Raw genomic sequence first — 25793 nt, forward strand, 5'->3', positions numbered from 1 at the left:
TAAATTATTGGCAGTGTGAATGTGAAGCAACATAACCTAGAATCTGTTTACCTGGGGTTTAGAATGACCCAGGGTTAACTATTTTAAGTGTGAAAAACCCAACCCGTTGTTTTAACAAATATATAATAGTATATAATATATTTCTTTCCCTTTAGCAAAACAAGGAGCCATTACAAGTTACGACTTCACTATGGATTTCATGTATGTGACCCAATGTCCTATAATAAGTTTTTTTTTTTTTTTTTTGTCAAGAAATCATTGTAATTTATCAGCATGTGCTCTTTTTGGCATGAGCTCAGTTTTTAAAATTGGTTTGCTTATTTGGTTGAAGCCTGATTTGATTCGTATTTTTCTGTTTTCTTGAATTAGATTCAAATGTATGTCAAATTATAAAAATAATCTGTAATTAATACAATGACAAAACCACTAGATGATAAAATAGTCAAAATGACTGGCAACAACAGCTGCCAAACAGCAACAACAAAAAAACTTTTTTTCGTCACTTATTACAAACCAGTCTGACTTTATTGCTTTCATATAAAACTTCTTGATTAAAGTTAATTGAGAGTTAACATAGGTATTTTAACAGATGTTTTATTGAAAATAATAAAGTTTGATATCACCATTGTAACACATTTGTTACAGCAAAAATTGTGAGATAAAATCTGATGCTAGAGGAATTAGAAACATTAGCTCACACATGTGTGCTAATGGTAGGTAATGTTTAACTGCAAAAGAGTTATGTTTTACAGAGAATGTTTCACAATAATAATCAAGAAAATACCTGTAAAATAACGGTGTCTTTTAAACATTTAAGAAAAATTAGGATATTCTACTTTAATTTTACAGTTTTTATTTGGCAGCCACTTTTCCTTGATGGTAAACATTTGGCACCCTGTGCTGCTATGCATTGCACCGTTTTTTTTACAATGTAAGTCAATGACAAGACTGTGACACCCACAATGGCAATATGTTTGTGTCATGAACGAGTCCTAGTGACAGCTGGTTACCGTAGTACGGAGCCTGGGAAGTCACCTGTAGGAGAAAAAAAAAATCAATCTGTGCTGACGGTTTTGCAATTCATCCCCTCTGTTTATAAACTGTACTCACAAATTCTTGAACTGTTCCTTTGGTTTAAAAAATCATGCCCATGGATTTATAAACCAGACCCACAAATTTCCAATCTGTGCACTCAGACTTTGTAAACCTTCAATTTTTGAATCCGTACCCACACATTCATAATCCGTGCGTAGGCTTTCTTCTTAGAGTTAGATGCATGCTTCACTGTTAATGTTATTATTAAATAACTATGCCTATTATAACACTGCATTCAGGTAGAGAGCACAGGAATGACAACATAACATGTACATTATTGGTTTTGCGTTGCTTTTTACCTTCTCCTCTTGAAACCCTGTTTTTTTTTTTTTGTTTGTTTTTTTTTGTTTTTTATAGAGACAATTCAGGAAATTTTCTATTTTGAAAAACAAAGTTTACAATTTAACCAGCTCTTAATATTTTATTTTGGTGCATTAAAGTATGAAGATTCACACTCACAAAATAGTCTTTTTAGCGTTTAGGCGGTGGTGTTTTATCCTATTGGTGATTAATGTAGAATAAATGCTAAAAAGAAGACTATTTTTGCGAATCATGGACTCATACACTATGAAAAATAAAGTTTAATAAACACAATACAATGCATCATGCACCTAAACAGGTGGCCTGGTTGAATCTGCCTGTACAGAGTGGGGATGAAAACTAGTCCAATTGCGTTGGTCCCCCAGTAAAAATCACATTCCATGGGTTAAAATACACATTTTTTGGCTGGGGTCCCCTGGTACAGTTTGCATTCCAGGGGCTAGATATAACGTTATCAACATGCGGACATGAAATACAACCTGTGGCAACAAGTCCACGGTTTACCCATTATGAATTTGTGGGCACGGATTCAAAAACCCGAAGGTACGGTTGACAAAATCTGAGCACACGGATTAGAAATTCGTGGGCACTATTTGCTAAGTTGAGGGAACAGTTTAGGAATTTTTGAGTATGATTTATTAACTGAGGGGACGAATTGCAAAACTGTCACCATGGATTAATTTATTTTTATTTTTTTCCTCCTACATGTGACTTCCTGGGCTCCTTACTTCGGTGATTAGATAATGACTCAGCGATTCCGGTTTCACTGCCTTCAGACACAGACTGAGATGAGCAGCTCTGTGCTACTACAATATAATAATTATCAGGTCAAACAGACTCAGGTTCACACCAAAGGATCTGTCTGAAAACAGCCTTAAATGCAGACTGAGTAGATGAAGCAAATCTACAAGACCTGTTAATAAAATCTTCTCTTTATCTCCATCTTCACAGGTACAAAAATGATAAAATCAATGCCGCTATGACTATCCTGGACATTGGCTTACCGACTGGATTTGATGTTGATGAAAATGATCTTAAAGCGGTATTGTGATGATAAACTGACACAGTGATGCCTCACATCTGTATATAGAAGATGAATCTAGCATGCATATGCAGACATTAAGCATTTTGATCGTGTCATGTCATGTTTTTTTTTTTTTTTTTTTGCACTAAGTGTGTAGGGAAGGACAGATATGTTCAGCAATATGAAAAGAATAAACTGCTGTCAGAACGAGGATCCCTCATCCTCTACGTAAATAAGGTATGTCAGCAAACTGCATTAGCCAATTCTTTTACAAACAGATTCATTTTCTTTTGATCTGAAAAAAAAAAAAAAAACATGTTTTTCTTAATATCACAGTGTTGTTGAATGCTTGATTTTTACTGGCTGACAGATGACAAAGTGATCATTAATATCCTGCAATGCCATGCGGTTTCATGTCACCGCATATTCACTTTCTGTATACATTGCAGACTGCATATCAGAAGCATTTATCACATCAAGTTATATTCATGGGTTTTTGTGTTCTTTTATTGTGAGAGGACAGTGGAGAGATGACAGGAAAGTATTGGGTGAAGAGAGGGGAGCGGGATCAGTAAAGGACCTCGAGGTGGGAATCGAACTCGGGTTGCTGTGCAGTTGCACTGTATGTCGATGTGCTAACCACGAGGCTATTCGCGCCGATGAGAATATGCACTTTTAATCGAACCTATTATTCAAGCAGAACAGTCTTTGCAGTGAAAATCCAGTTACAGATTGTTAAATAAATCCAAGAAAGAAACACACATTGCAATATATATATATCAGTAATCTTCAGTAACTTTATGCCAGGGAAAGGCAATGTTGGTCCCAGGGTACCAATGTCCTTCAAAGTTTAGCTCCAACCCTGAAGAAAAAAAGAAAAAAAAAAAACTTGCGTGGCTGTAGCCCTAATAATTCTGTAGACCTTGATTAGCTGTTTGCAGGATGGTGGCACTCCAGGACCGATGCTGCCTTTCCTGCTCTATGCTTTTGGACCTTTCAAAATATTTCAAAATCTCCATCACTGTTACACCATTCTGTGAATTTCTTCAGGTTGGTGACCTGATCAAAACACTTTGCATCATCCACTGGCACACCCTTTTCTCTCAGGTATTTGATACAGGCTTCTATGTCATTCCAGTCAGGTGGCTCAGATCCATCCACATGAAAGAGGAGAACTCCTCCATGGGTGCCATCCATTTCTCCTGATACGCCAGGCATGAACTGTACAGACCCTGTACTTGAGCACCACTTACCAAGTCCATTCTTGTGATTTTGTGCCAGTAGTCCCCTAACCTTAACAGACATGAAGTTATTGGTCTTGCATTCAAGAAGCATGGTGTGGACTTCACTTCCACAAATGAATTGCACTTCCCTTCTATCTCATGAGTGTGCACACATACGAGTGAGTGCATGTGCTAGAGGTAAATTTCACTGAACGCATCTTCAAACAAGTTTTTTGTCAAGGAGGGTGTTTTTTCCTGTGACAAAAAGAATGCTTTCAAGGCTAGAGACATACCTGGGAATAATGACAGTCTTCGCATCTTTCTGTGAGAAAGGAGATTTCTGTGTTCAACATCAACAAATTCACAGCACTCCTTCAGATTCGCTGTGAGCACAGTGTAAATGTGAAAGACACATTTTGAAGATGATTGTCTCAATAACGACATCTAGTCTGTCTGCCCCGGAATGAACGCAGTTGTTCAAGACTTGTGCTGGGCATCCAACACCAATTAAAGGCTTGTTCTGCAATGACTTCTTTAAGTTTGCGAAAACATTATTTCCTTCTTCTTCACTCCAGATTCCCCGAACATTGTACTGCAGTTGTCACCTGTAAATGCAATACATTCAGAAGAATTCCCATTTCTTCTCCAGTGTTTCTTTGATGTATTGTGCGATCGGATCAGCTGACTCATTTGGAGCGTTTTTAACTTTGTCTAATTTACTTTGCACACCACCATTGTTCCAGTTAAAATACTGAATAAGCAGAGGAAATATTTCCACAGCAGTGTGATTTTTGTTTTTTTCCCATCAGTAGGAACACCACAGTAAGGTATGTCTTCTAGTACTTTCAGAGCTACGTCGATAGATTGTGGCGCTGTCACAGTGTTAACAATTGCTTCAGTCTTAGTACGAGCGCTTGAAAATTTTTGCGCAGTCTTGGAACCAGGGAAAGCCTTTTTTAACAAGGCAGATGTGCAGTCCATGGATCTGTAGCTATTGTGATGCCTTGTGGTGTGGAATGGCAAAACTCCGCAGCAGTAACAGCATTGTCTGTTTTACCTGGTCTCACAAAATAGTAAGGTAATGTACCTGACAAGGTCTCCAATTCAATGCCCTGGATGTTACTGTTTTTTGGAGATCGACCCTGCCTGTCTTGACTATGATCTGTATAATATACACTTCCTACGAGTCCTGTTACACTGACTAATGAGACACAGGAAACAATGTAAAAGTGTACATATAAACAGGACACGACTGCAGTTTACAGTGTGCAACATGATATTTCATCATCTAAATCTGCTTTTTATTTATTTATTTTTTATGTCTCAATAGGTTTCTAATAAAGAGAGAGAAAAAATTGCTTTCCCAATGCACAAGATACTTAATGTGGGTCTGCTACAACCTGCTACAGTCACAATATACGAATATTATTCACCAGGTGAGCTTTTGGTGCATGCACACACACACACACACTTGTTTAGTTAATTTCAGAGTTTTTAAATTAATGTTCATTTCCTGCCATTAATTAATTATAATAATAACTTGAAAAATGAATAGATTGAGTACATATATATTACGTAATAAGTGATTTTTGTATCATCAGCTCAGTTCAAGCTTGAGTGTTTTTGTGAGTCAGCACAACAGCTGCAAGCACTTGGAGAAGGGGAATCATGAGGAAATTAATTCCTGTTCCAAATATTCTTAATGATTTCTTTTGTGCAAAATAATGTATAAAAACTTGCAGTTTAACTGCCAAATGATGATATTGTTTTGATGATAACAATTCCTCTTGGTGTCAGCTTCAAGTACAGCGTAACACATTGTACGTAACCTATATGTAAAGTGCATGATATGCATTGGGTCCGGAACTACCAGGGGCCCCCTTGCTATCAAAGATGATTTAATGACTAGGATTTAGCAATTAACTGAATTTTAGTTGTGTCTTTGATTTTGATTTCGAACGATTATGAAAACAAGATGCTGTATTCCGTTCCTTTCTCTAAAAATTGTGCACTGTTGCCCTTCCTACGTAACATACAAATCAGTCAAATCATGTAATGTGACTGTCATAATATATAGTCTCCTGCTGGACATGCTTGATACTATTAAAAACACATTGAATTGCAAAAGATATGCTGTTCGCCAAGAGGCTTTCTGTGTACACTATTCAAAACACAGGTAAGTATAGGCTACTTTCGGCTTTGGCCGTGTGCTTTAAATGGAGAAATACACACACAACAATACGTCTGTTACGTAGATGCTGCGTGCTGGATGGAACGAGACGAGAGACAAGATAACAAGCAAAAGGTTTAATATAATCCTCAGGTAGCACAAGCAGAAACAAGCAGGAAGATCCACACACGTAGTAACCTTAATAAACAACATTAAAGACCGACAGAGAACTCAGGATACAAACAGGCTTATAAAGGGTGTGCTGATTACCAAGACAGGTGAATGGGATGACGTTAACAAGGGTTAAACCAAAGCAGACAGATCGACGGGGGGAAGACAATGGGAGAAACCAAAACAGTCCAATAAACAGAAACACAAGGAGACATGTAACATTACTCCCCCCTCCGAATAGGCGCGACCTCGCGCCGTAGGAAACAAAAAACAAAATAAACAAGAGGGGCGAAAAAACAGCAGCAAAACAGAGTCCATGTGGGGGGGGAGGCTTCGGCGGAGGACGGAAAACAAAAAACAGAGTCCTTAGAGTCCATGGGGGCGACGAAGGTGGGAGGAGCCAGGGAGGAAACAGGAGGGACCCGAAGCAGGAGAAGCAGAGGGAGACCCAGACCGCAGCCATGATGACCCACGGTGGAGCCGATGGAGGGAGGAGCCATGGTGGAGGAAGGGCTGACGACTCCAGGGGGCCGACCGACAGAGGCGGAGCAGCTGGCGGAGGAGCCCGAGGCGGAGACGGAGAGCCGAAGATCCAGGGCGACACCGAGGATCCGGAGGGCCAAGGCGGAGCCCTAGGCTCTGGCGACCAAGGCGTAGGCGGAGATCCGGAGGTCCGCGGCGGAGCCGGAGCGACAGAGGATGGAGGCTGTGCCGGAGGGAGGGAGGAGCCCAACAGAGCCGGTGGGATGGAGCGACGAGGCAAAGCCGGAGGAGTGGAGTCCCGAGGCGATGGCGGGACAACGACCGACCAAGGCGGAGCCGGAGGGACGAGGGAGCCCGGTGGAGCTGGTGGGCCGACGGGCGACGGTGGAGACGAGGGCGCTGAGAGCCGTGGTGGAGCCGCAGGGTCGGAGGGCCGAGGCGGAGTTCTGGACTCTGAGGCTGGAGGCGGAGCTGAGGGATCCTCCAGCCCTGACGCCGATGGAAGCTGGCAGACCCGCGGTGAGCCCACTGCACAGGTAGTGGGCTGAGGGTGAGCAGAGGGGCTGTCAGGGGACAGCGGTGACCAGACAGACAGAAGAGGGGGGTGGGTGGGAATTCCATACCGACAGGTAGATCATGACAGGTAGGTATTTCTGTAGAAAAGTCTATTAAATCTCCAGAGTTAGTTTCCAGAACTTCAGTAAAGAAGTCAATCAAGTCCCCAGAGTTCAGTTCAAGCTCACCCCCAGCGGTGGTGCAGTGGGCAGGGCTCTCCATAGCCCTCTCTTGCTCCACGCAGCACTCCACCGTTGCGGTAGTTGTAGCCGGCTCTCGCACCTGGTCGGACGTGTTGGGCTCTGGCTCTGTGGCGATCCTTTGCTCTGTCGCTCGTGGCTCTGGCTCGTCATCCGCGGTGGGCTCGGGCTCATGCTCCGCATGTCGGGGTGAGGGTTGGCTGGGTTCTGGGTCTGGAGTGGGGCTGACGTCCTCCTTGACGAAGTCAATAGTCCATGACGATCCACAGGACGCCAGCACCCACTCGATGTAGTCCGGCAGGCTCTCTTGAGGACCCTCTCCGGATAGCAGCCCCTTCGTGGTGGTGTTCAGTCCTGCACGGTAGAAAGTGCAAAGGCTGCTATCCGGGAAGTGGGAGTGTTCTGCCAGGAAGATGTAATCACGGGTGTGGTCCTCAAGAGAGCGTTCCCCCTGCTTCAGGATGATGAGGAGAACAGTAGGGTCCATAATAGAAAATCAAAAAGAAAAACACTGAGAAACAAGAAAAAAAATAAACGCAGGGGAATAACGCCGGTTAAACTGTTGTAGGTCAGTCTTTCTGTTACGTAGATGCTGCGTGCTGGATGGAACGAGACGAGAGACAAGATAACAAGCAAAAGGTTTAATATAATCCTCAGGTAGCACAAGCAGAAACAAGCAGGAAGATCCACACACGTAGTAACCTTAATAAACAACATTAAAGACCGACAGAGAACTCAGGATACAAACAGGCTTATAAAGGGTGTGCTGATTACCAAGACAGGTGAATGGGATGACGTTAACAAGGGTTAAACCAAAGCAGACAGATCGACGGGGGAAGACAATGGGAGAAACCAAAACAGTCCAATAAACAGAAACACAAGGAGACATGTAACAACGTCAGAATCTCTGTCTTGGCAAGTTTTCACCTAAAGTCATTCAGTTATGTCTTAAAGGAGAAGTCCACTTTCAGAATAAAAATTGACACATAATGTACTCACCCCATGTCATCCAAGATGTTCATGTCTTTCTTTCTTCAGCCGTAAAGAAATTATTTTTTTTGAGGGAAACCTTTTAGGATTTTTCTCCATATAATGAACTGCTATGGTGCCCTGATTTTGAGCTTCCAAAATGCAGTTTAAATGCGGCTTCAAACGATCCCAAATGCAGTTGTAAATGATCCCAGCCAAGGAAAAAGGGTCTTATCTAGTGAAACAATCAGTTATTTTCATAAAAATAATACAATCTGTATATTTTTTTTATGTTAAACACTTGTCTTGTCTCACTCTCCCTGAACTGTTTTTTTCCGGTTGATGACAGTTAGGGTATCTCAAAAAATTTCCATCTCATTTTATCATCTTCTATCGCTGTTTTACCTTTTTTGTTAAGGGTGTTTGATGATCTTTGCATGTTCACTTTGCAAAGACTGTTTTGGTACTTCTGCAGTGACGTAGGATGATTTTGAAATGATTTTTGAAGTTGAGGGAGAAAATACAATTGGAGTTTTTCAACATACCCTAACTGTCAGAGAGAGCAAGACAAGACGAGCGTTTGAGATTAAAAAGTATATAAATTGTATTATTTTTATGAAAATAACCGATTGTTTTCCTAGATAAGACCCTTCTTCCTTGGCTGGGATCATTTACAACTGCATTTGGGATCGTTTGAAGCCGCATTTAAACTGCATTTTGGAAGTTAAAAATTGGGGCACCATATCAGTCCATTATATGGAGAAAAATCCTGAAATGTTTAACTCAAAAATACAAATTCTTTACGGCTGAACTGTACTGTTGTACTGTACTTGAGCGTGTTGCGCATGTTTTGCTTGTTTCATGAGTGTTTCTGCATTTGAGTCTCTTTAGATTATAGCCCAAATAGCAGCATGTTTCAGATGAAAAACACTACTTATATTTCTGAAAATATCAGAGTTATGAGATTCATAACAAGTGATTCCCTGCATTATTACAACAAAACGCGTGATTAAAGTACTGAGCCGCTGCAGCGGGGCAGTTTAATGCTATTAAATTAAAGATGTACCATAGAGCAAAAAAAAAAAAAAAAGGAATTGAACTGTGAAAGTAACAAAACACATTTTAATGGGCATAATTAAGTGTAAAAATAAAAATAACTAAGGGATATATAGTCAAACCAAAAATTATTCAGACACCAGATATACACCACCTAATGTTTGATATTTTTTTTTACTAGTGGGTGCAGGACACAGTTTATGCTAATGTGATAATGTGAAAAATGTTGTCTGATAATATGAGAAAAGGTATCTGAATAAATTTTGGTTTGACTGTTTCTATTTAAAAAAGTTAACCAACTAACATTATACATATTATTTTAGTTTCTGTACCCAATATTTTACAAATTTACTGGTTAAATTAAAAAAATATTGGTATCGGTACTCGGAATCGGCAAGTACCAAAAAATAGAAGTATCGGTATGGGGCGCGTACTGGAAAAAGTGGTATCGGTGCATCCCTAAATTGTAGTTGTCGTGTTGTTTGTTATTTTATTCTTTGTTGTTGTATTTGTGACCGTTTAATCTCACTGTTGTTTGTTAACAGTGAAACTGTTCTGAAAGAACCAAATATGGGTCTGGGGGTCATTTTGGGGATTTTATAAATGCACTGACAGGAGCCTCAACAAAGTTTTGCTTAGGGCCCCAAAAAGTCTAGGACTGGCACCAGCAGTATATCTTTGATTCACTTGAAAATAAATTCGTAAGAGTCATTTGTTGGGTACTTTATACTGAGTTACTAGTCCTGCACAAAGACACTCTTTTATTGTCTAATGATTTAATCATCTTTATTTGTGGGCTCTTCTCAGCAGATATTGTTGTATTTGTTGAGATTGCATATTGTGAATTCTTTTTTTTTTTTCCACAGCAGCGTTTTTAAATAATTGGCATCCCTGCATTAAACCTCTGTATGTGTGTGTGTTTCAGATGCACGCTGTACAAAGTTCTATCACCCTGAAAGGACGGATGGTGAGATATACAGGCTCTGTACAGGAGACCTGTGCCAGTGTGCAGAAGGTATTGTCGCACACAAGTAATAGCAAATTGTAATTTTAAACATTCAGTTTTTTTAAATTCTTATTCTTGTTTATGAATGAAGAAACAAACAGTTTGTGTGTGTGTGTGTGCACTTGGTACAGTATTTATCATGTTATGGTGTAATGCCATGTCAGCAGAGGGAGTCCTCACCCATTGACTGACTGTTACCGCTCCCTCTGCTGCTTCTATGGTTACTTCCTGTTTGGCAGCCATATAAGGCAGGCCATGCCAAACAGCCACTGTGAAGGATTATGACAGTGTTGTTTACAGTATGTGATATGGGATTAAACAAATCACTAATATGTTCAGATTCAAGTTCAGCCTTACTATGCTTGGACGCTCAACAGTCTGAAACTAGACAAGACATTGCCTTGGAGATCCTTCAGTTACTGTTACATCAGGCAAATAAGATAGTTCAGTTCTTGTGGGTTCCGGCGCATACAGGAGTGGCAGGAAATGAGGAAGCTGATCGTTTAGCAAAACGGGCAATGGCAAAGGAAAGTATATATATGCAAATTCTGTATAGTAAAACCGAACTTAAGTCAATAATTAAAAAGAAGATAATTGGAAAATGGCAATCTTATTGGGATAATGAACAAAAGGGCAGGCGTCTTCACTCAATACAATCAATGGTAAGTAAAGGTAGGAATCCAAGAGGGAGTAGAAAGGATGATTGTGTTCTTTCAAGATTAAGGCTTGGGCATACAGGACTTAATTCAACCTTAAATATTATAGGAAAACATCCAACAGGGCTGTGTGATTGGTGTGGAATCAGAGAAACAGTTGAACATGTCCTCATTCAGTGCAATAGATATACTGAAGATAGAAGGAAACTAATTGAAGAACTTCAAAAAAAATTGGCGAGCAGCATTTAACATTAAAAGAACTTTTAAATCCAATAAGAAGTTACAGTCTATTATTACTATTTCTAAAAAGGTCTCAGTTAATTAATAGAATATAAAGATTATTATTATTATTATTATTCCTTGTACCTGGGCTGTAGATGGAGGAGCTGAACATGCAGCAACATCTAGAGCCTGAGTCCTAATGGTCTGGGAATAGAGATACTATAGTCTCTGATTCATCGCCCACAGTAACATTTCCTGTAAAGGGTAGGTTTAAGTTTAGGGATGGTGTAGGGCGACAGAATATACAGTTTATACAGTATGGACACAACATGGACACACAACGTGTGTATGTGATTACAAGTGTATATGTGTGTGTATAAACTTTAACTTCTCTAAACACAGGAGACTGCACTTACCAGATTAAAAACAGAGTCGACGAAAATCAACGTTCTGATAAAGCCTGTGAACCTGGCATGGATTATGGTAAATGCATTCAGTTCTCTGTGCTAATTTATTGTCATCATGTCATCCTTTGTTTACTCACCGTGATGTTGCTCCAAACTGACAAACATTTCTCTTAAAGGAATAGTTCACTTCCAGAACAAAAATGTACAGAAAATGTACTCACCCCTTTGTCATCCAAGATGTTTGTCTTTTTTCTTCAGTCATAAAGAAATGATGTTTTTCAGGATTTTCCTCCGTATAGCAGACTTTTTATGGTGCCCGTAAGTTTAAATTTCCAAAATGCAGTTTCAGTGCAGCTTCAAAGCGCTCTAAACAATCCCAGCCAAGGAAGAAGGGTCTTATCTAGCAAAACGATCAGATAATTTAAGAAACAATAATAATAATTATATACTTTTTAACTGCAAATGCTCATCTTGGTCTAGCTATGCATGAACTGTGTGTATTCCTGTTTATGACGATTTTCTCCTCCAACTTCAAAATCGTCCTACATCACTGTTTAACTTTATATATATATATATATATATATATATATATATATATATATATATATATATATATATATATATATATATATATATATATATATATATATATATATATTTATTTATTTATTTATTTTTATTAATTAATTTATTTAGTTTTGTGCAGAAGAAAGTCATACAGGTATGGAGCAACATGAGAGCATAAATGATGATATTGTGCCTATTTGAGTGAAATATTCCTTTAACCCTTGTGTAAATGCAATAAAAATGTTTGACTTGGTCCACTGATCCATTTTAATCAGTTATGCCAATTACACTATAACACAATTTTTTTTTTTTGACAGTTTATAAAGTCAAAGTGGAGAACATGAATCTGACACAGGAATCTGACACCTATGACATGAAGGTGGAACATGTGCTGAAAGAAGGTACAGTTTATTCATCGTGAAATGCATTTAAAGTGTGTCCTTTTCCAATACATATTCATGTACTGCATTGCAGCGCAGTTGTATCCTAAATGCTGTTCTCTGTTGTAGGCACTGATGAGGAAGTTGCGGGGAAGACGAGACAATTTCTGGCCCGTCCCAATTGCAGAGAACATTTGGGACTGGAAAAAGACAAGTTGTACCTCGTCATGGGCAAATTTTCTGACTTGGGTAAAAGGTAGGTTTTTTTTTTTTTGTTTTTTTTTAAATAGCATTTTGCTATAAATAGCAAATACAATTTTGTTCGTATCTCAGTGATGTGACAAATGTTATTTGTCATAATCCACTTTTACTAAATTAGAACAGAGACAAGATTCTTTATTGCCACTATACGAAGTACAGCGAAATTAGGGCAGTCTTTACAGTGAGGTCACATATAACATAGTGCAAGCTAAACATCTAATTTAAAGAATTGAAATAAATAAATATTCTAAATTAGATTACCTACAACAATACACACACAAAGCCAGTTATTGCAAAGTGATGTATAAAATACAAATGCCATGTGGAGTATTGAGTATTGTATACTGATTGTACAGTTTTAAATAAAGCAGAAATATAACAGGCATATAACAGAAAAACAATAACTGTTGCATTGTTTTGTATACTAATGGTATTAGTAATGATCAATTAAGTATTGCACAGATCTTTTGTAGCAGTTTGTGTAAGTTATTGCACAATAGGCAGTAATATGCTGTACTGTATAAGGTATTAAACACAATGGAAGAGTAGTGAAGTGCAATGGAATGTAAACATGTTGAGTAATATAGAATGCAGACATACACTCAGGTATACAGAAAATATAAAGCTGTATGGTTTGAGGTAAACAATGTCAGATTAGATTGGTGTTTTCCTTCAAGTTATCTTTATGTGTGTGTGTCTGGCAGTGTTCAACTACTATATGGCGCTGAGGCAGAAGCTGTTCTTCAGTGTGTTGGTCGATGATGTGATGGACCTGAATTGCTTACATGAGGGCAGCAGTTCAAAAAAAGTAGTGTCCAGGGTGGGAAGGGTCCTTTAGGATGTTTGCTGCTCTATTTAGGCAGCGTGCAGTGTAAAGTTCTTTCAGGGAAGGCAGAGGACAGCCAATGATTGAAATAATTATTATATTTATTGAAATAATTTAAATAAAAAAATAAATATATATACATGGAGTGTCGCTAAAGGTTAATGTTCTATCTATCATGTTGGAAATATCCCCTACACCAAACCCAACCCTAAACCTACCCGATAGCATTAACAAAAGCAAAAAGTGATATAAAAACACATTTGTTGATTTTAACTTCCTTATACAGATTTGGCCTGTTTCGTCAAACCGTAATTTCACAGAGTGTGTAGCGGAGCTCTTTATCACTCAAGTGCAACACCGTATCGTGTGAGCTACCGAGTAAACACACTGAATTAGAAAACCCATGTGTATGAAGCTGCGTATGTGACGACAACATTCAAAAGTATCAGGGGTCTATTGCAATTTTCCACATACATATCGGGATTTATAAGAAAATGAACTTGCTGTAGGGGAGCGCGGGGCACAACCTAACACTTTTTGAATTCCTCAGTTTGTGTAAATCCACGTGGGGTTCAGAGTATATTTTTTTTATCCACGTTAATTTCACACTTGCTTAGGACAAATATGTCGCTTTGTTTCATAATTACAGTGTATACGTTTTTTGTTATTTACCTCAAAAGAAAGGAAGTGAAAAGTGACAACATGTCCCGTAGTTGTAACATGACCATATGACAGCTTAAAATGTTGTCTGATTGAATGAAAAAAAAAATATACATGACCAACTAAAATATTTTGTCAATAAAATAAAATGGTTATCTTTTACAAATAAAATAATGGCGTTTTTTTTTAAGAATTAAAAATAATCAAATTTTTGAGTCTTACAATGAACACATCACAACCATGTGTGGGATGGCCCTGATCGCAAAACACAGCTATACAGTATAGTTCAAAACAATGTGAGCAAATAGATGAAACGCATTCAAACATTCAGAAAAACTTTCTCTCCCTCCAAACACAGCTCTCATAGAATATGAGACGAAATGTTTTACATTTCTTGAAATAATAATTTCTGAACATTAAACATCGATTGTCAGTTTTTATTTACCGGTTTCTTGTGGTTTCTTATTAAAACCCATAAAAATAAATAGTGAAAATTACATGGCTAATGTCATAGAATAGCATAGTTTAATATAACACAGTGTTACAACTTTTCCCATCAGCGCGACTGGAATTTAAAACTGGTAAATTCTAAATTCTAAACTGATAAATAACAAATTGGAGATTAATAACCATAGCAGATTTGTCTAATTTTAACTGAATACTAAAAACTGAGATGAAAAATTTACTTCAGCCAGACATGTACTTTTACTATGGTAAAATAAATATTCAGTGAGATCTTCAAAAGGCTTTTGAATTTTGGCACACTTTTTTTCTCTGAACTGTGTTGCTATATTTGCTATACCATACATTTAAGTTCAAAGTTCAAATTTATTTCTAAAGCACTGAATAAAACAACAATGTTGACCATAGTGCTGTACAAGCAGTAACACAATGAGCAGAAAAAGACAAATAAAAGACAATGTATACCCAAATATCTAAATAAAAAAAAAAAAAAAGAAATTAACAAAAATAAAAATAGAATTTAAAAAAGAAATAAATGACACCAGCACCCTTCACACTTATCTTTGATCAAACGCTATCATAAAAAAAAATATGTCTTCAAATGGCTTTTAAACTGGCCGAGCGTAGGAAGGTCCCTAATATATGAAGGCAAACTGTTCCATAGATTTGAGGCGGCAACCGCAAAAGCGCAAGCCCCTCTAGACCACATCTTAGACCGAGGAACAACAAGAAGTTTCTGGGATTGAGATCGTAATGATCTCGTTGACTTTTGTTCCTGGATTAGATCAGCAATATAAGATGGGGCTAAACCATGTAGAGATTTGAATACAAATAATAAAATTTTAAAGTTTATCCTAAAAGTAACAGGCAACCAATGCAATGATTTTAACACGGGAGTAATATGATCGAATTTGCAAGTGCTTGTAAGCATTCTTGCAGCCGCATTCTGGACCATCTGCAGCATATCTAAAACTTTATTTTGAGCACCATAATATAGCGAGTTGCAATAATCTAGTCTCGAAATGATAAATGCATGAATTACTTTTTCCAGATCTTTCTTGGATAAAAAAGGCTTTATTTTGGAAATCATCCTCAACTTAAAAAAGCTTGTTCTAACGATTTCATTTATTTGCTTGTCAAATTTAAGTGCACTATCACAAATCATCCCCAGATTTTTTACATGATGTTTTCTAAACAGGCTCAGAGGACCCAGCTTAGATTCAACTGCGTTATCAAGTTCGGAGGGACCAAACATAATCAATTCTGTTTGATTACTTTGGGTAAAAGAGTTTGTACACAACAAGTTTGTTTTTAAAATACTTGTCAGTCACATGCAGAGTCAGACAGCACATTGCAATAAATATAGGCCTGTCTCTTTCCACTAAAAATAGCTAAAAGATGTTCACCTCATCAGAAACTGCATAAATTTAATTTGATTTTCATTGTTTAAAACAAGTGACATAGGCTACTATTTTGCCAGTGGAAAAGAATGAGATCAACTCTATTCTAAAATATTAATGAGAACCATTTATACAAGATATCCATAAAAAAAAATTGTTTTTATGGATATCCTGATATAGGCCTATTTATTCTAAAACATAACAAGGATAAGCAATAAAAATTAATGTGTATGGTGTAAATGGCATCCATCATATATTTTAAAGAACCAACAACTTGTAAATATTTTGTAACTATGAATATAAACAGCTCATTTAAACCTGGGAGCTCACACCCAAGGCAGCTGCAGTGAATCTCTTCTCCATGAACGAATGAAACCCCTCATGATTATAAAGTGTGGCTCTCACATTATATGACTTGGCAGACAACTACTTGTTCAGAGCGGTTCTGTTATTCAGTGCGGGCGGTGGGTTTGTCAAGAATTTGAGTCCTGAAAATGTGTGCCAATGAGTCTTGTTTTGTGTGAAATATGAGACTAACATAAACGGCGTGATGCGTTGATGCAGTCCACGTAAATCAACTTATTTTCATAATCGATGTAGTCCATGCATTGTTTTATACAAACTTTTTTAAACAAACTTTAACGTTAAGTCTACTTTAGACTTAACTTTAGACTTGGACTTCTCCTTTAATATTTATTAAATGATAAAAATAAATTAAAATAAATTTGTTCTAAATTAATATATTATTTATATATGAAAGCTTATTATCAAATATTAATTCATGTATGAAAAAAAACAAACAGACAAACAAAGCATAACATAACCATTTTGCAGGAAGCCATTAGAAAACCATAAAACCGAAAAAACTAACAAAATATCACATATTTTGACCTGTTATTAAAATACATGTTTGTTCAGGTGAAACTAAATGTGTAATAAATGCTTTTTAAAAATGTATAAAAACCAACATGAAAACAAAAATTGTTAAAAGAATTCTCCTTTTTATCGCATCCTTATTTTTCATTGATCCTTACACCTGAAATTATGCCTGTGCTTCATAAATGCATACAGTGTGGCTACGTCAATCGGTCTGTTTTGACCTCACTTCCTGTTGTTGTCAGTTTGCAGCAAGGCCGGTTCTACGCAGGGGCAAGAGGGGGCAGTGCCCCCTCAAATAAATGTCTTGCCCCCTCAAATCAAAATTTTGAAAACTTGAGAAAGCACATGTTAATATACTCACAAAATGAATATATTACAAGTTGACAAAATGATCTGCGGTAGCGGAAAAATCCGCCGAAAAAGGGACACTACATAATACGGTATTAGATTTTCCTCATGTCTCTGTCCCTCCGCTGTGTGTATTCATTCACAGGCTGCAGCGCACGCACACACGCGCACACACACACACTCCTCCCCTTAGCCCTCGGTAAACATCCAATCACCGTCGTATGCAAATGAGTCAAGACGCAGGCTAATGTAGTGTTGTGTCCACTGATCTATATAATGACTGGATCGCGCATTGCGTTCTAAACTGCCGTCAGGCAGTAAAGCCACCGGAAGTGTTCGATCCGCCATCTTACTATTCCCTACTGACAGAGAGCACCACTGACTCACAGCGAAACCGCTGACCTAAAATCACCCGATTGTAAGCGTATCAGTCACACAGGACTAGTTTTTATGATATGTGTATGTAAATTCATTTTTATTTAAAATCTTATCTGCAGTGTTTATCTTCTTTTCGAGCAGGATAAGAGATGTTTTGAAATCGTTCAGGTGGGTGTGTCAGCTGAGCGCTTGCCGACACAGTTCTGATCTAACACAAAATATATTTCCTAACGTAAGGAATTATGCAGGAAATAGTAAACATGAACATATATCTGGAATTAGTATCTGAAATTGATTCGAATATACAATAAATAATACAATACAAGCCTGTTATATTGCTCTATGTTGTATTGAAATTAAAATCTTGGAAATAAAGCTTTACGTCTTTAAATCCGTACCAATTGTAATTAGTCAGCGTTATTTCTCCAAGTTATGATGTGTATTTTAATGTCCCTAAGTGAGCAACATCTATTTCAAACTCTTAAAGATCGCGCAAATTATATTAAGTGCCTTAAATTACATTTATCCGACTACAACACCACCTGATTTTGCTCACTTTCGTCAATGAAAATCTGAAACAAAGTCAGCCGCATCTCTATTCAAACAGCTGTTTTGTTTATGAATGAGCATGCGTTTTTAAACGAATCTGAGTCAATAGAATCTATTCAATAGAATGTTTGCGAATACTAGGGAATAGCAATATGGCGGCGCAGTGGCTTCACTACTATGACGTCATGAGCTATCCAGTTCTCTATTATAGATCAGTGGTTGTGTCGGATTTCAGCGCGGTCACGGAGTGGAAAGACTTTGAAGAAGCTGCAGCGTTTTTATAAAAAAAAAATATATATATATATATATATATATATATATATATATATATTTTTTTTTTTATAAAAACGCTGCAGCTTCTTCTCTATCATATATATATAAATATATATATATATATATATATATATATATATATATATATATATATATAATGAATTTAAAAAAAAACATAATATGATCTGTTCTATAGCCCATCTGCTTTTACTTAGTTTTTTTTTATTATTCATAAGACAACCTTTCAGTTTTGTAAATATTCTAGTAATAGTGTTAAGTCTTACTTTAGGTTAAACGTTTTTGAGAATTAGACCACCCAGCTAAAATAAATGTTATGTTGTTGATTGATAAAATCTGGATTAAGGATATTTTATTTTATTTTGTTTTATTTATTTAATTTTTATTTTTCAGTTTCCCCCCTGAGGGATTGCCACCTTATTGTGGTCAGGGGGTTTGCGTGCCTCAGTGACCTTAAGAGCTATACCAGCAGGAGCTTAGTCTTCAAGTGGGACACCCAAATTGGACAGGTCTGAAGGTAGAGGCCTGACAAAGTGCAATCCACTTCTCCAGGCTTTGGACACAGCTAACAACACAATTCAGCAAGGAAAATACTGTTACTATAAGCACAGGGAAAAAAACAGTGCTCGAACATGATGTGTACACATGATGCCCCCTTTCACATTTCTGACTGCCCCCCCATATGTGCCTGTCTAAAACCGGCCCTGCATGTCGCTAAAGGAGGAGCATGATGGCAGATATCAAATGAGGGGCTCTCGCTGCTTCCAAAGGGAGCAGCAGCTCTGCCGCACCGGAAGGGTGAGTACCTCTTGCAGCCGGAGACGAGGAACGGTTTGATGCGTCGGACGAGGGCTCCTGCTACAACCGAAGGGAGCCTGCAGCTCTGCTGCACCGGGAGGCCCCGTCCGCTCCTGAGTACGCAGCGTAACTCATTTGGCAGACGGAGGACCCACACTGCAACTGAAGGGAGCTGTGGTTCTGCTGCACCGGGAGGGGAAGCCCCGTTAAATGCTGAATAGGTGAGAAGATTTGAGACGATTGGTGGAGGGGCTCTCGCTGCTTCCGAAGGGAGCTGCGGCTCTGCTACACCGAGAAGGAGAGTCCCATCTGCCGCGGAGTACGCAGCGTAACTCAAACAGACGGGGGACTGATGTTGCGAGCCGGTAGGGAGCCGTGGCTGCACCGGTAGGGGGAGTCCCCCTTGCGGCTGAATATGAAGCGTGGTTTGATGCCTCGGATGGAGGGCTCTCACTGCAACCGAAGGGGGCCTGCGGCTCTGCTGCACCGGGAGGGAGAGCCCCGTCCAATGCAGAGTACGCAGCGTAACTCGAGACGACAGACGGAGGGCTCACACTGTGACCGAAGGGAGCCGTGGCCCTGCTGCACCGGAAGGGAGAGCCCCGTCCATTGCTGGAATTTTTTTTTTTTTTTTTTTTTTTTTTTTTTTGAGCTGCTGTAGTTGCTGCTCCGATGCGAAATGAGTGGCTGGATTTTTTTTTTTTTGTGGGTAAGCCCGTTCGAGCAAGAATTTAGATGTCTTCAAATTAGAAATATGTTGGGATGGTCGAATGATACGAGGATGTCGGGGAAGAAACTGGAAGTCTCGCCGGTGGAAGCGATGTTAAGCCTCGGCGTTGTGGTGAAGGTGTGGCTAATCGAGCGGAGCGACGGTCGCGATGAAGCGTGGAGCTCGACAGCAGTTGCGACAAGGGGATCTCGTGTAACGTTACTGGTCTCGTCGTTGTGCGGAAACGGAAGTCTGTAATATAATGGCGAAAGGAGCAAAACCGAATGCCTGAAAAAAACAGTCGAATGACCGAGGTAAGTCGGCTGTGTGCTTATATATGACTTGTGCTAGCTAGACGAGTTGTACCTGTGCCAAATTAGTTGATTATCTAATCATGCTCCTCCCGAACCTTATCAAACATCATTTAAATTGATTTTAGTATTGAAAAAAAAAGTGTATTAGTTATCCTAAGTTTAAATTAAATAGATTTTAGTTAAAAAATATTATTAATGTAATAGTTGTAAGTATCTTTTTCCCAACTGTGCTACCCTTATGCGGTCTTCGGGGTCTTTTTGACCCGCAAATGACTTTCGCTAAATTTTTTAAAAATGTTCTCTTTGTCGAAATGACATGAGACTTTGTAAAACTGTCAGCACTTTCTAGATCTACAAATAAAAATAAAAAAAAAAAATGGAATGATATCTCGATTGTATGTTAGTGTTAAAAAAAAAACAACAGTCACACTTGTAAAAAGATGTCTTTTAGTTAGTCAAATAGCACATAGTAAATAGTGGAGCTCTGCAGCCATCTACTGGTAAAAATGATCATTTTTTATTTTTAAAATGGCATTTTCCAAAAGATGGGCAAAAATCTTACACCAAACCATGTCAAATGATCCATGTTATACCCATGAATGAAAGTTAAAAATGTGGGTCTTTTATAAAGTGAATTTTACACAAAAAGCTGTTTTTGTATAAAAACCTATTACAAAATATATTTATTCATTAATTTATATAAATTTAAAAAAATATAATAAATCCTCCGAAAATGGCACAAATGTAGTAAAAACATTAATGAACAGAAAAATTAAATTTGTTTTAGAAAAAAAAAATATTTTGTTACAAAAGTAATTTTTTTTTGCGTGGGGTCTCTAGAGACCCCAAAGACCATGAGTGTACAACCCAAAATTAAGACCGCATAAGTACACTTGACAAAAATACACTAATTACACTGTAAGAAGAAAAAAAAAAAGTTGACAATCAACAAATGTTAAAAGATGAGCTCTTTACATCACAATACAATAAATAGCTAACACTAATGACAAAACGACAACAAAAAAAAGTTTAGATGAAGTCAGCAAACAAAAAAAAATAAAATAAATAATGTCAAAAAGACTGAACCAACCAAAATAGACAAAGTGTACTTAAAATGTATTTTAGTGCACTTTTTTTCACATGGGTGAGGGTGTGTGTTTCTCAAACACTTTGAGCTAATGTGGTTTGGACTTCTATAGTTTGTTTTGTTCCAGTGAAGAATCAGTGGTGTGAAACATTAACTTTAATATTTACTTCTAATGTGTTTGCATGTGTAAGTCTTTTATACATCAAGTGTACATTACATTTACTTTAGAGATTTCAGTGTGTGATTTGATTGATGAATGAATGGAAATGTTTCATATCTGTGTTTCTTCTGCTTGTAGTGTTGATGTCCTTCATCTCTGGATTCACTCAAGGTACTGTGCATTTGATTTTCTTTAATGATCAAATGTGAATTGTGTTGTAGTACTTTGTCTACATCAGAATACAACATTTGTCTCTTTGATGTGTTTTATCCATATTTTGCTGTCATACATCTTCACACAGAATCATCTGTCTGTGTAGTTCATCATTATGTTAAAACACTGTTATTGCTGCTGCTGCAGTTCATGCTATTTATTCAATTAATCAGTCATGCCCAGGTAAAATTAAAGTATACGTGAATGCACTAAAAATACTTAAAGGGGTCATTGGATGCCCATTTTCCACAAGTTGGTATCTCTGTGGAGTGACGAAAGTGTTTACTTTAGCCGCTAAACTTGCAAACTAGCATGCTATTAGGAAAGGAGATTCATTCGTATGTATATATATATATAAAAAAAAAAAAAAAAAGACACACCTTACACTCACTTCTTCTGTAAGTGAAGCTGGACCATGAATGATTTGCATGAACATAGACGGATATATGTAGATCGGGAGGTGCATTCCCTTCACAAACAAACGTAATTCACTGCATCTTTAGCAGCTCAGATGTCAGGAGTAAATGACGACCACTTTGTTCATTACATCCAGCAACACCTCAATCGGAGATTTTGTCTAACTTACATCCCTGCTCCACAATTGAAACAATGGAGGTCGGACTGTTACAGCTGATTTAGGGCGGGTCTGAGGTAAGACCCTAATGTGAATGAACTATCAACCAATCTCTGTGTGTGTGATGCCACAACGACAGGCATCTGAGAATGGCTCAATTTGAAAAAGGGGTCATTATTTTTATAGATTAATTAAAAACCACTGCATGAATTTTTATCATTATAGGGTAGATGTGTATATACACTGCCAACACACATTAATGTTCAAACAGCATGTAAAAGTGAACTTTTCTAATGACACCTTTAAATACAGGCAAGTACATTCTTATTTTTTTATGCTAAATAATTGTAAAAGTTATTGTCACACACACACAGAGGAGACAAGAGGTGAGTAGCAAACCAAACCAGAGTTTTATTAACAGTTGAAAAAAAAAAAAAAAAACAACTTTTTTTTTTTTCACAGAAATCAAGTCAAGATGGTAATTAATAAATCTTAACTGACTGTCCTTGTATTGACGTGTAGATGATAGTCCAGCTGGGAAAGCCACGTGGGAACCAGTGAGCACAGGAAAGTTCGACAACGGGGGGGGGAAGCATGAAGTCAGGAGCTGTTGTCAGGGTAGTGAACGGGAGACCCGACAAGAGGGAACTGGAGTGAGTGTCCTTATATAGGGCGTGGCTGACGAGGATCAGGTGAAGGTGATTAGAATTCAGGGGAAGATAAACGAGTGGGTGGTGCTACTGGTGATGTTGCAGGTGGAAGTGGCTATGGTGAATGCCTGACACATACACTATAAATACACTAATTAAAAGTATATTTTTACTTCAGCGCAATTGCAAAAATATACTAAATACCACTGATATTTAAATTGATTTTAGTATTAAAATAAAATGTATTAGTTATCCTAAGTTTAAATTAAATTGATTTTAGTTACAATATCATTAATGTAATAGTTGTAAGTGCATTTTCCCAACTGTGCTACTTAAGTACGCTTGACATAAATACACTAATTACACTGTAAGAAAAAAAAAAAGTTGAGAAAACATAAAAAACGGTGACGATCAACAAATGTTAAAAGATGAGCTCTTTCCCTCACAATACAAACAAATAGCTAACAATAATGACAAAACAACAACAAAAAAGTTTAGAGGAAGTCAGCAAACAGTAAAAAAATAATAATAATAATAAATAATAATAATAATGTCAAAAAGACAGAACCAACCAAACTAGACCAAACTAGATGAGGTAAAAGTTTGTGAACAAACTTTATGTTGGCCTTGTTTAGCCTAGTTTAAAAGTTTAAAATAGTGAAATAACAATATTTGGAATTCCAGAGATTCAAGATTTCGGATGTCATATGATAACATGTTTTAGTTATATTTTTGCATTATAGTTGTGTAGTATTTGGGTATTTATTGTATTTAAGTTGAATTGGCTAATTTAGTAATGTTTGTACATAACTGCGCTTAATAAAAATAGCAACATTTTATGTATTTATTTTACAATTTTATAAACATGGTACACAAAGAGGTTTTGATTTTGGCACTTATAGACATGAAAAGTCAGCAGTGAATCTCAGCAATGGTGACAACAAAATATTCTGATAATTTTGATTTTTGAATGTCACAAAACAAAGTAATGTCCGTCCTTTGTCTTGTGTTTTGTTCCCCATGTTCTCTCCTTGACCCAGTTTCTCCCTTGTTTGTGCCCATATTTGGTGTTTCTGTTCCCGTTTGAGTTTCATCAGTTTTACCTGTGCTATGTGTTTGTTTATTAAAGTTTGTTCCTGAGGAATTTCCTTTGTCTCCTCCACAGTAGCAGAAAGTGACAGGTAAAAAGTCGCAACAAAAATAGCAAAAATAAAAGCAAATGGCAAGAATAAAAGAAAATATGAAAATTGTTTTAAAGTTACTTAATATTATTTCATTAAAATACAACTGTAATCAACAATGTACACATGTACACTGATGACATCAGGGAATCAGACTACTACATGACAACTATGTCATTATTAATAAATGGCTAATATAATCTTATGTTTTCTCTTGGCTTTTTTCACCATAATAGATGTGTTTTTGGAGAAGAAGAAGAAGAAAAAAAAAAAAAAAAAAAAAAAACAGTTACAGCAGGAAGAGAAAAACCAATGTTAAAACCAACTAAAGCAAATACTTATCTCCACAATGGTGACTTCAAACATTATTCATTTCAATTAAATATCAACATCTAAATCTCTGTTAATTCTTAATAAGAAGTTTTGTATGAAAGCAATAATAAGTGAAAAAGCTGAGATCTAGATAGGTGTTTCATATTCTGTTGAAATTTAAAGGGTTTCTGTTGTCTGAGTTTTGAGGCTTACCATTGTGCTGTCAAACAAATTCATCATCATCTAAAACTCTGTTAATTCTCAATAACATATACACTGTAATTATGAAACAAAGCGACATATTTGTACTAGACAAGTGTGAAATTAATGTGGATAAAAAATTATACTCTGAACCCCACGTGGATTTACACAAATAAAAATTACTATTCTCAAAAAGTTTTAAGTTGTGCCCTGTGCTCCCCTATTTGCAGCGCGTTCCTGTATTTGGTTGTCTTGCGAGTACTTGCAGAACATGTGTGTCAAAGTGATGAATAGTTTTTTTAATTTGCATGTGTGTTGTTGTTGTTTTTTTTTTTTTAAGTCATTTCCAGTGCATTGAGCTCTTGACCACCATACATCAAATATCCTGAAAATCTACTACTTTTGCCAATATGTGCAGTAAAGAACTGGAGCAGCTGCTATATCTAGTGCTAATATCACTTTATATATATATATATATATATATATATATATATATATTAGCACTTTAATTAATCATATAATCATCTCATTAACTTTAACTCTGCTTCAGTGTTACTTTAACACTATAGCTGCATCCCAATTCGTAGGTTACATCCACTGATCTATATATAATGACTGGATCACTCATTGCGTTCTAAACTGCCGTAAGACAGTGAAACCACCGGAAGTGTTCGATCCGCCATCTTACTATTCCCAACCGGCAGAGAGCACTATTGACTCATGTGAAACTGCTGACCTAAAATCACCTGATTTTAAGCGTATCAGTCAAACAGGACTAGTTTTTATATGTAAATACATTTTTTACTTAAAATGTTATCAACAATGTTTATCGTCTTTTTTCGGCAGGATAAGCGATCTTTTGAAATCGTTCAGGTGGGTGTATCAGCTGCGCACTTGCAGACACAGGTAACTGATCCAACACAAAATATATTTCTTTCTGTAAGGAATTATGCAGGACATATTAAACATGAACGTATATCTGGTATTGGTATCTGAAATTGATTTGAATATACAATAAATAATACAACACAAGCC

At 37.2% G+C, this 25793-nt stretch overlaps 1 protein-coding gene and 1 long non-coding RNA gene across 2 annotated transcripts; both read left to right on the plus strand.

Annotated features, from left to right (window-relative positions):
• Positions 1-9837: 9837 nt before the first annotated feature.
• Positions 9838-13528, plus strand: LOC127167575 (complement C3-like). The gene is made up of 6 exons (XM_051113704.1): positions 9838-9841; positions 10193-10282; positions 11554-11634; positions 12443-12526; positions 12635-12761; positions 13471-13528. Exons 1-6 carry the CDS (start codon positions 9838-9840, stop codon positions 13526-13528), a joined length of 444 nt encoding a protein of 147 aa, XP_050969661.1.
• Positions 13529-20048: 6520 nt separating this feature from the next.
• Positions 20049-24525, plus strand: LOC127168723 (uncharacterized). Its single transcript, XR_007828134.1, has 5 exons — positions 20049-20380; positions 21766-21798; positions 22937-23067; positions 24194-24245; positions 24482-24525. It is a non-coding gene; the product is annotated as an uncharacterized LOC127168723 (long non-coding RNA).
• Positions 24526-25793: the final 1268 nt, after the last annotated feature.

The sequence above is a fragment of the Labeo rohita genome, chromosome 7 (assembly GCF_022985175.1).
Source record: "Labeo rohita strain BAU-BD-2019 chromosome 7, IGBB_LRoh.1.0, whole genome shotgun sequence".
Taxonomy (NCBI): domain Eukaryota; kingdom Metazoa; phylum Chordata; class Actinopteri; order Cypriniformes; family Cyprinidae; genus Labeo; species Labeo rohita.

What these genes read in the sequence shown, in the direction of transcription:
- LOC127167575 (XM_051113704.1), top strand. An exon ending in CCTGTGCCAGTGTGCAGAAG is followed by an intron (nt 10,283 to 11,553) that starts GTATTGTCGCAC and finishes CTCTAAACACAG; the next exon opens with GAGACTGCACTTACCAGATT. An exon ending in TGAACCTGGCATGGATTATG is followed by an intron (nt 11,635 to 12,442) that starts GTAAATGCATTC and finishes TTTTTTTGACAG; the next exon opens with TTTATAAAGTCAAAGTGGAG.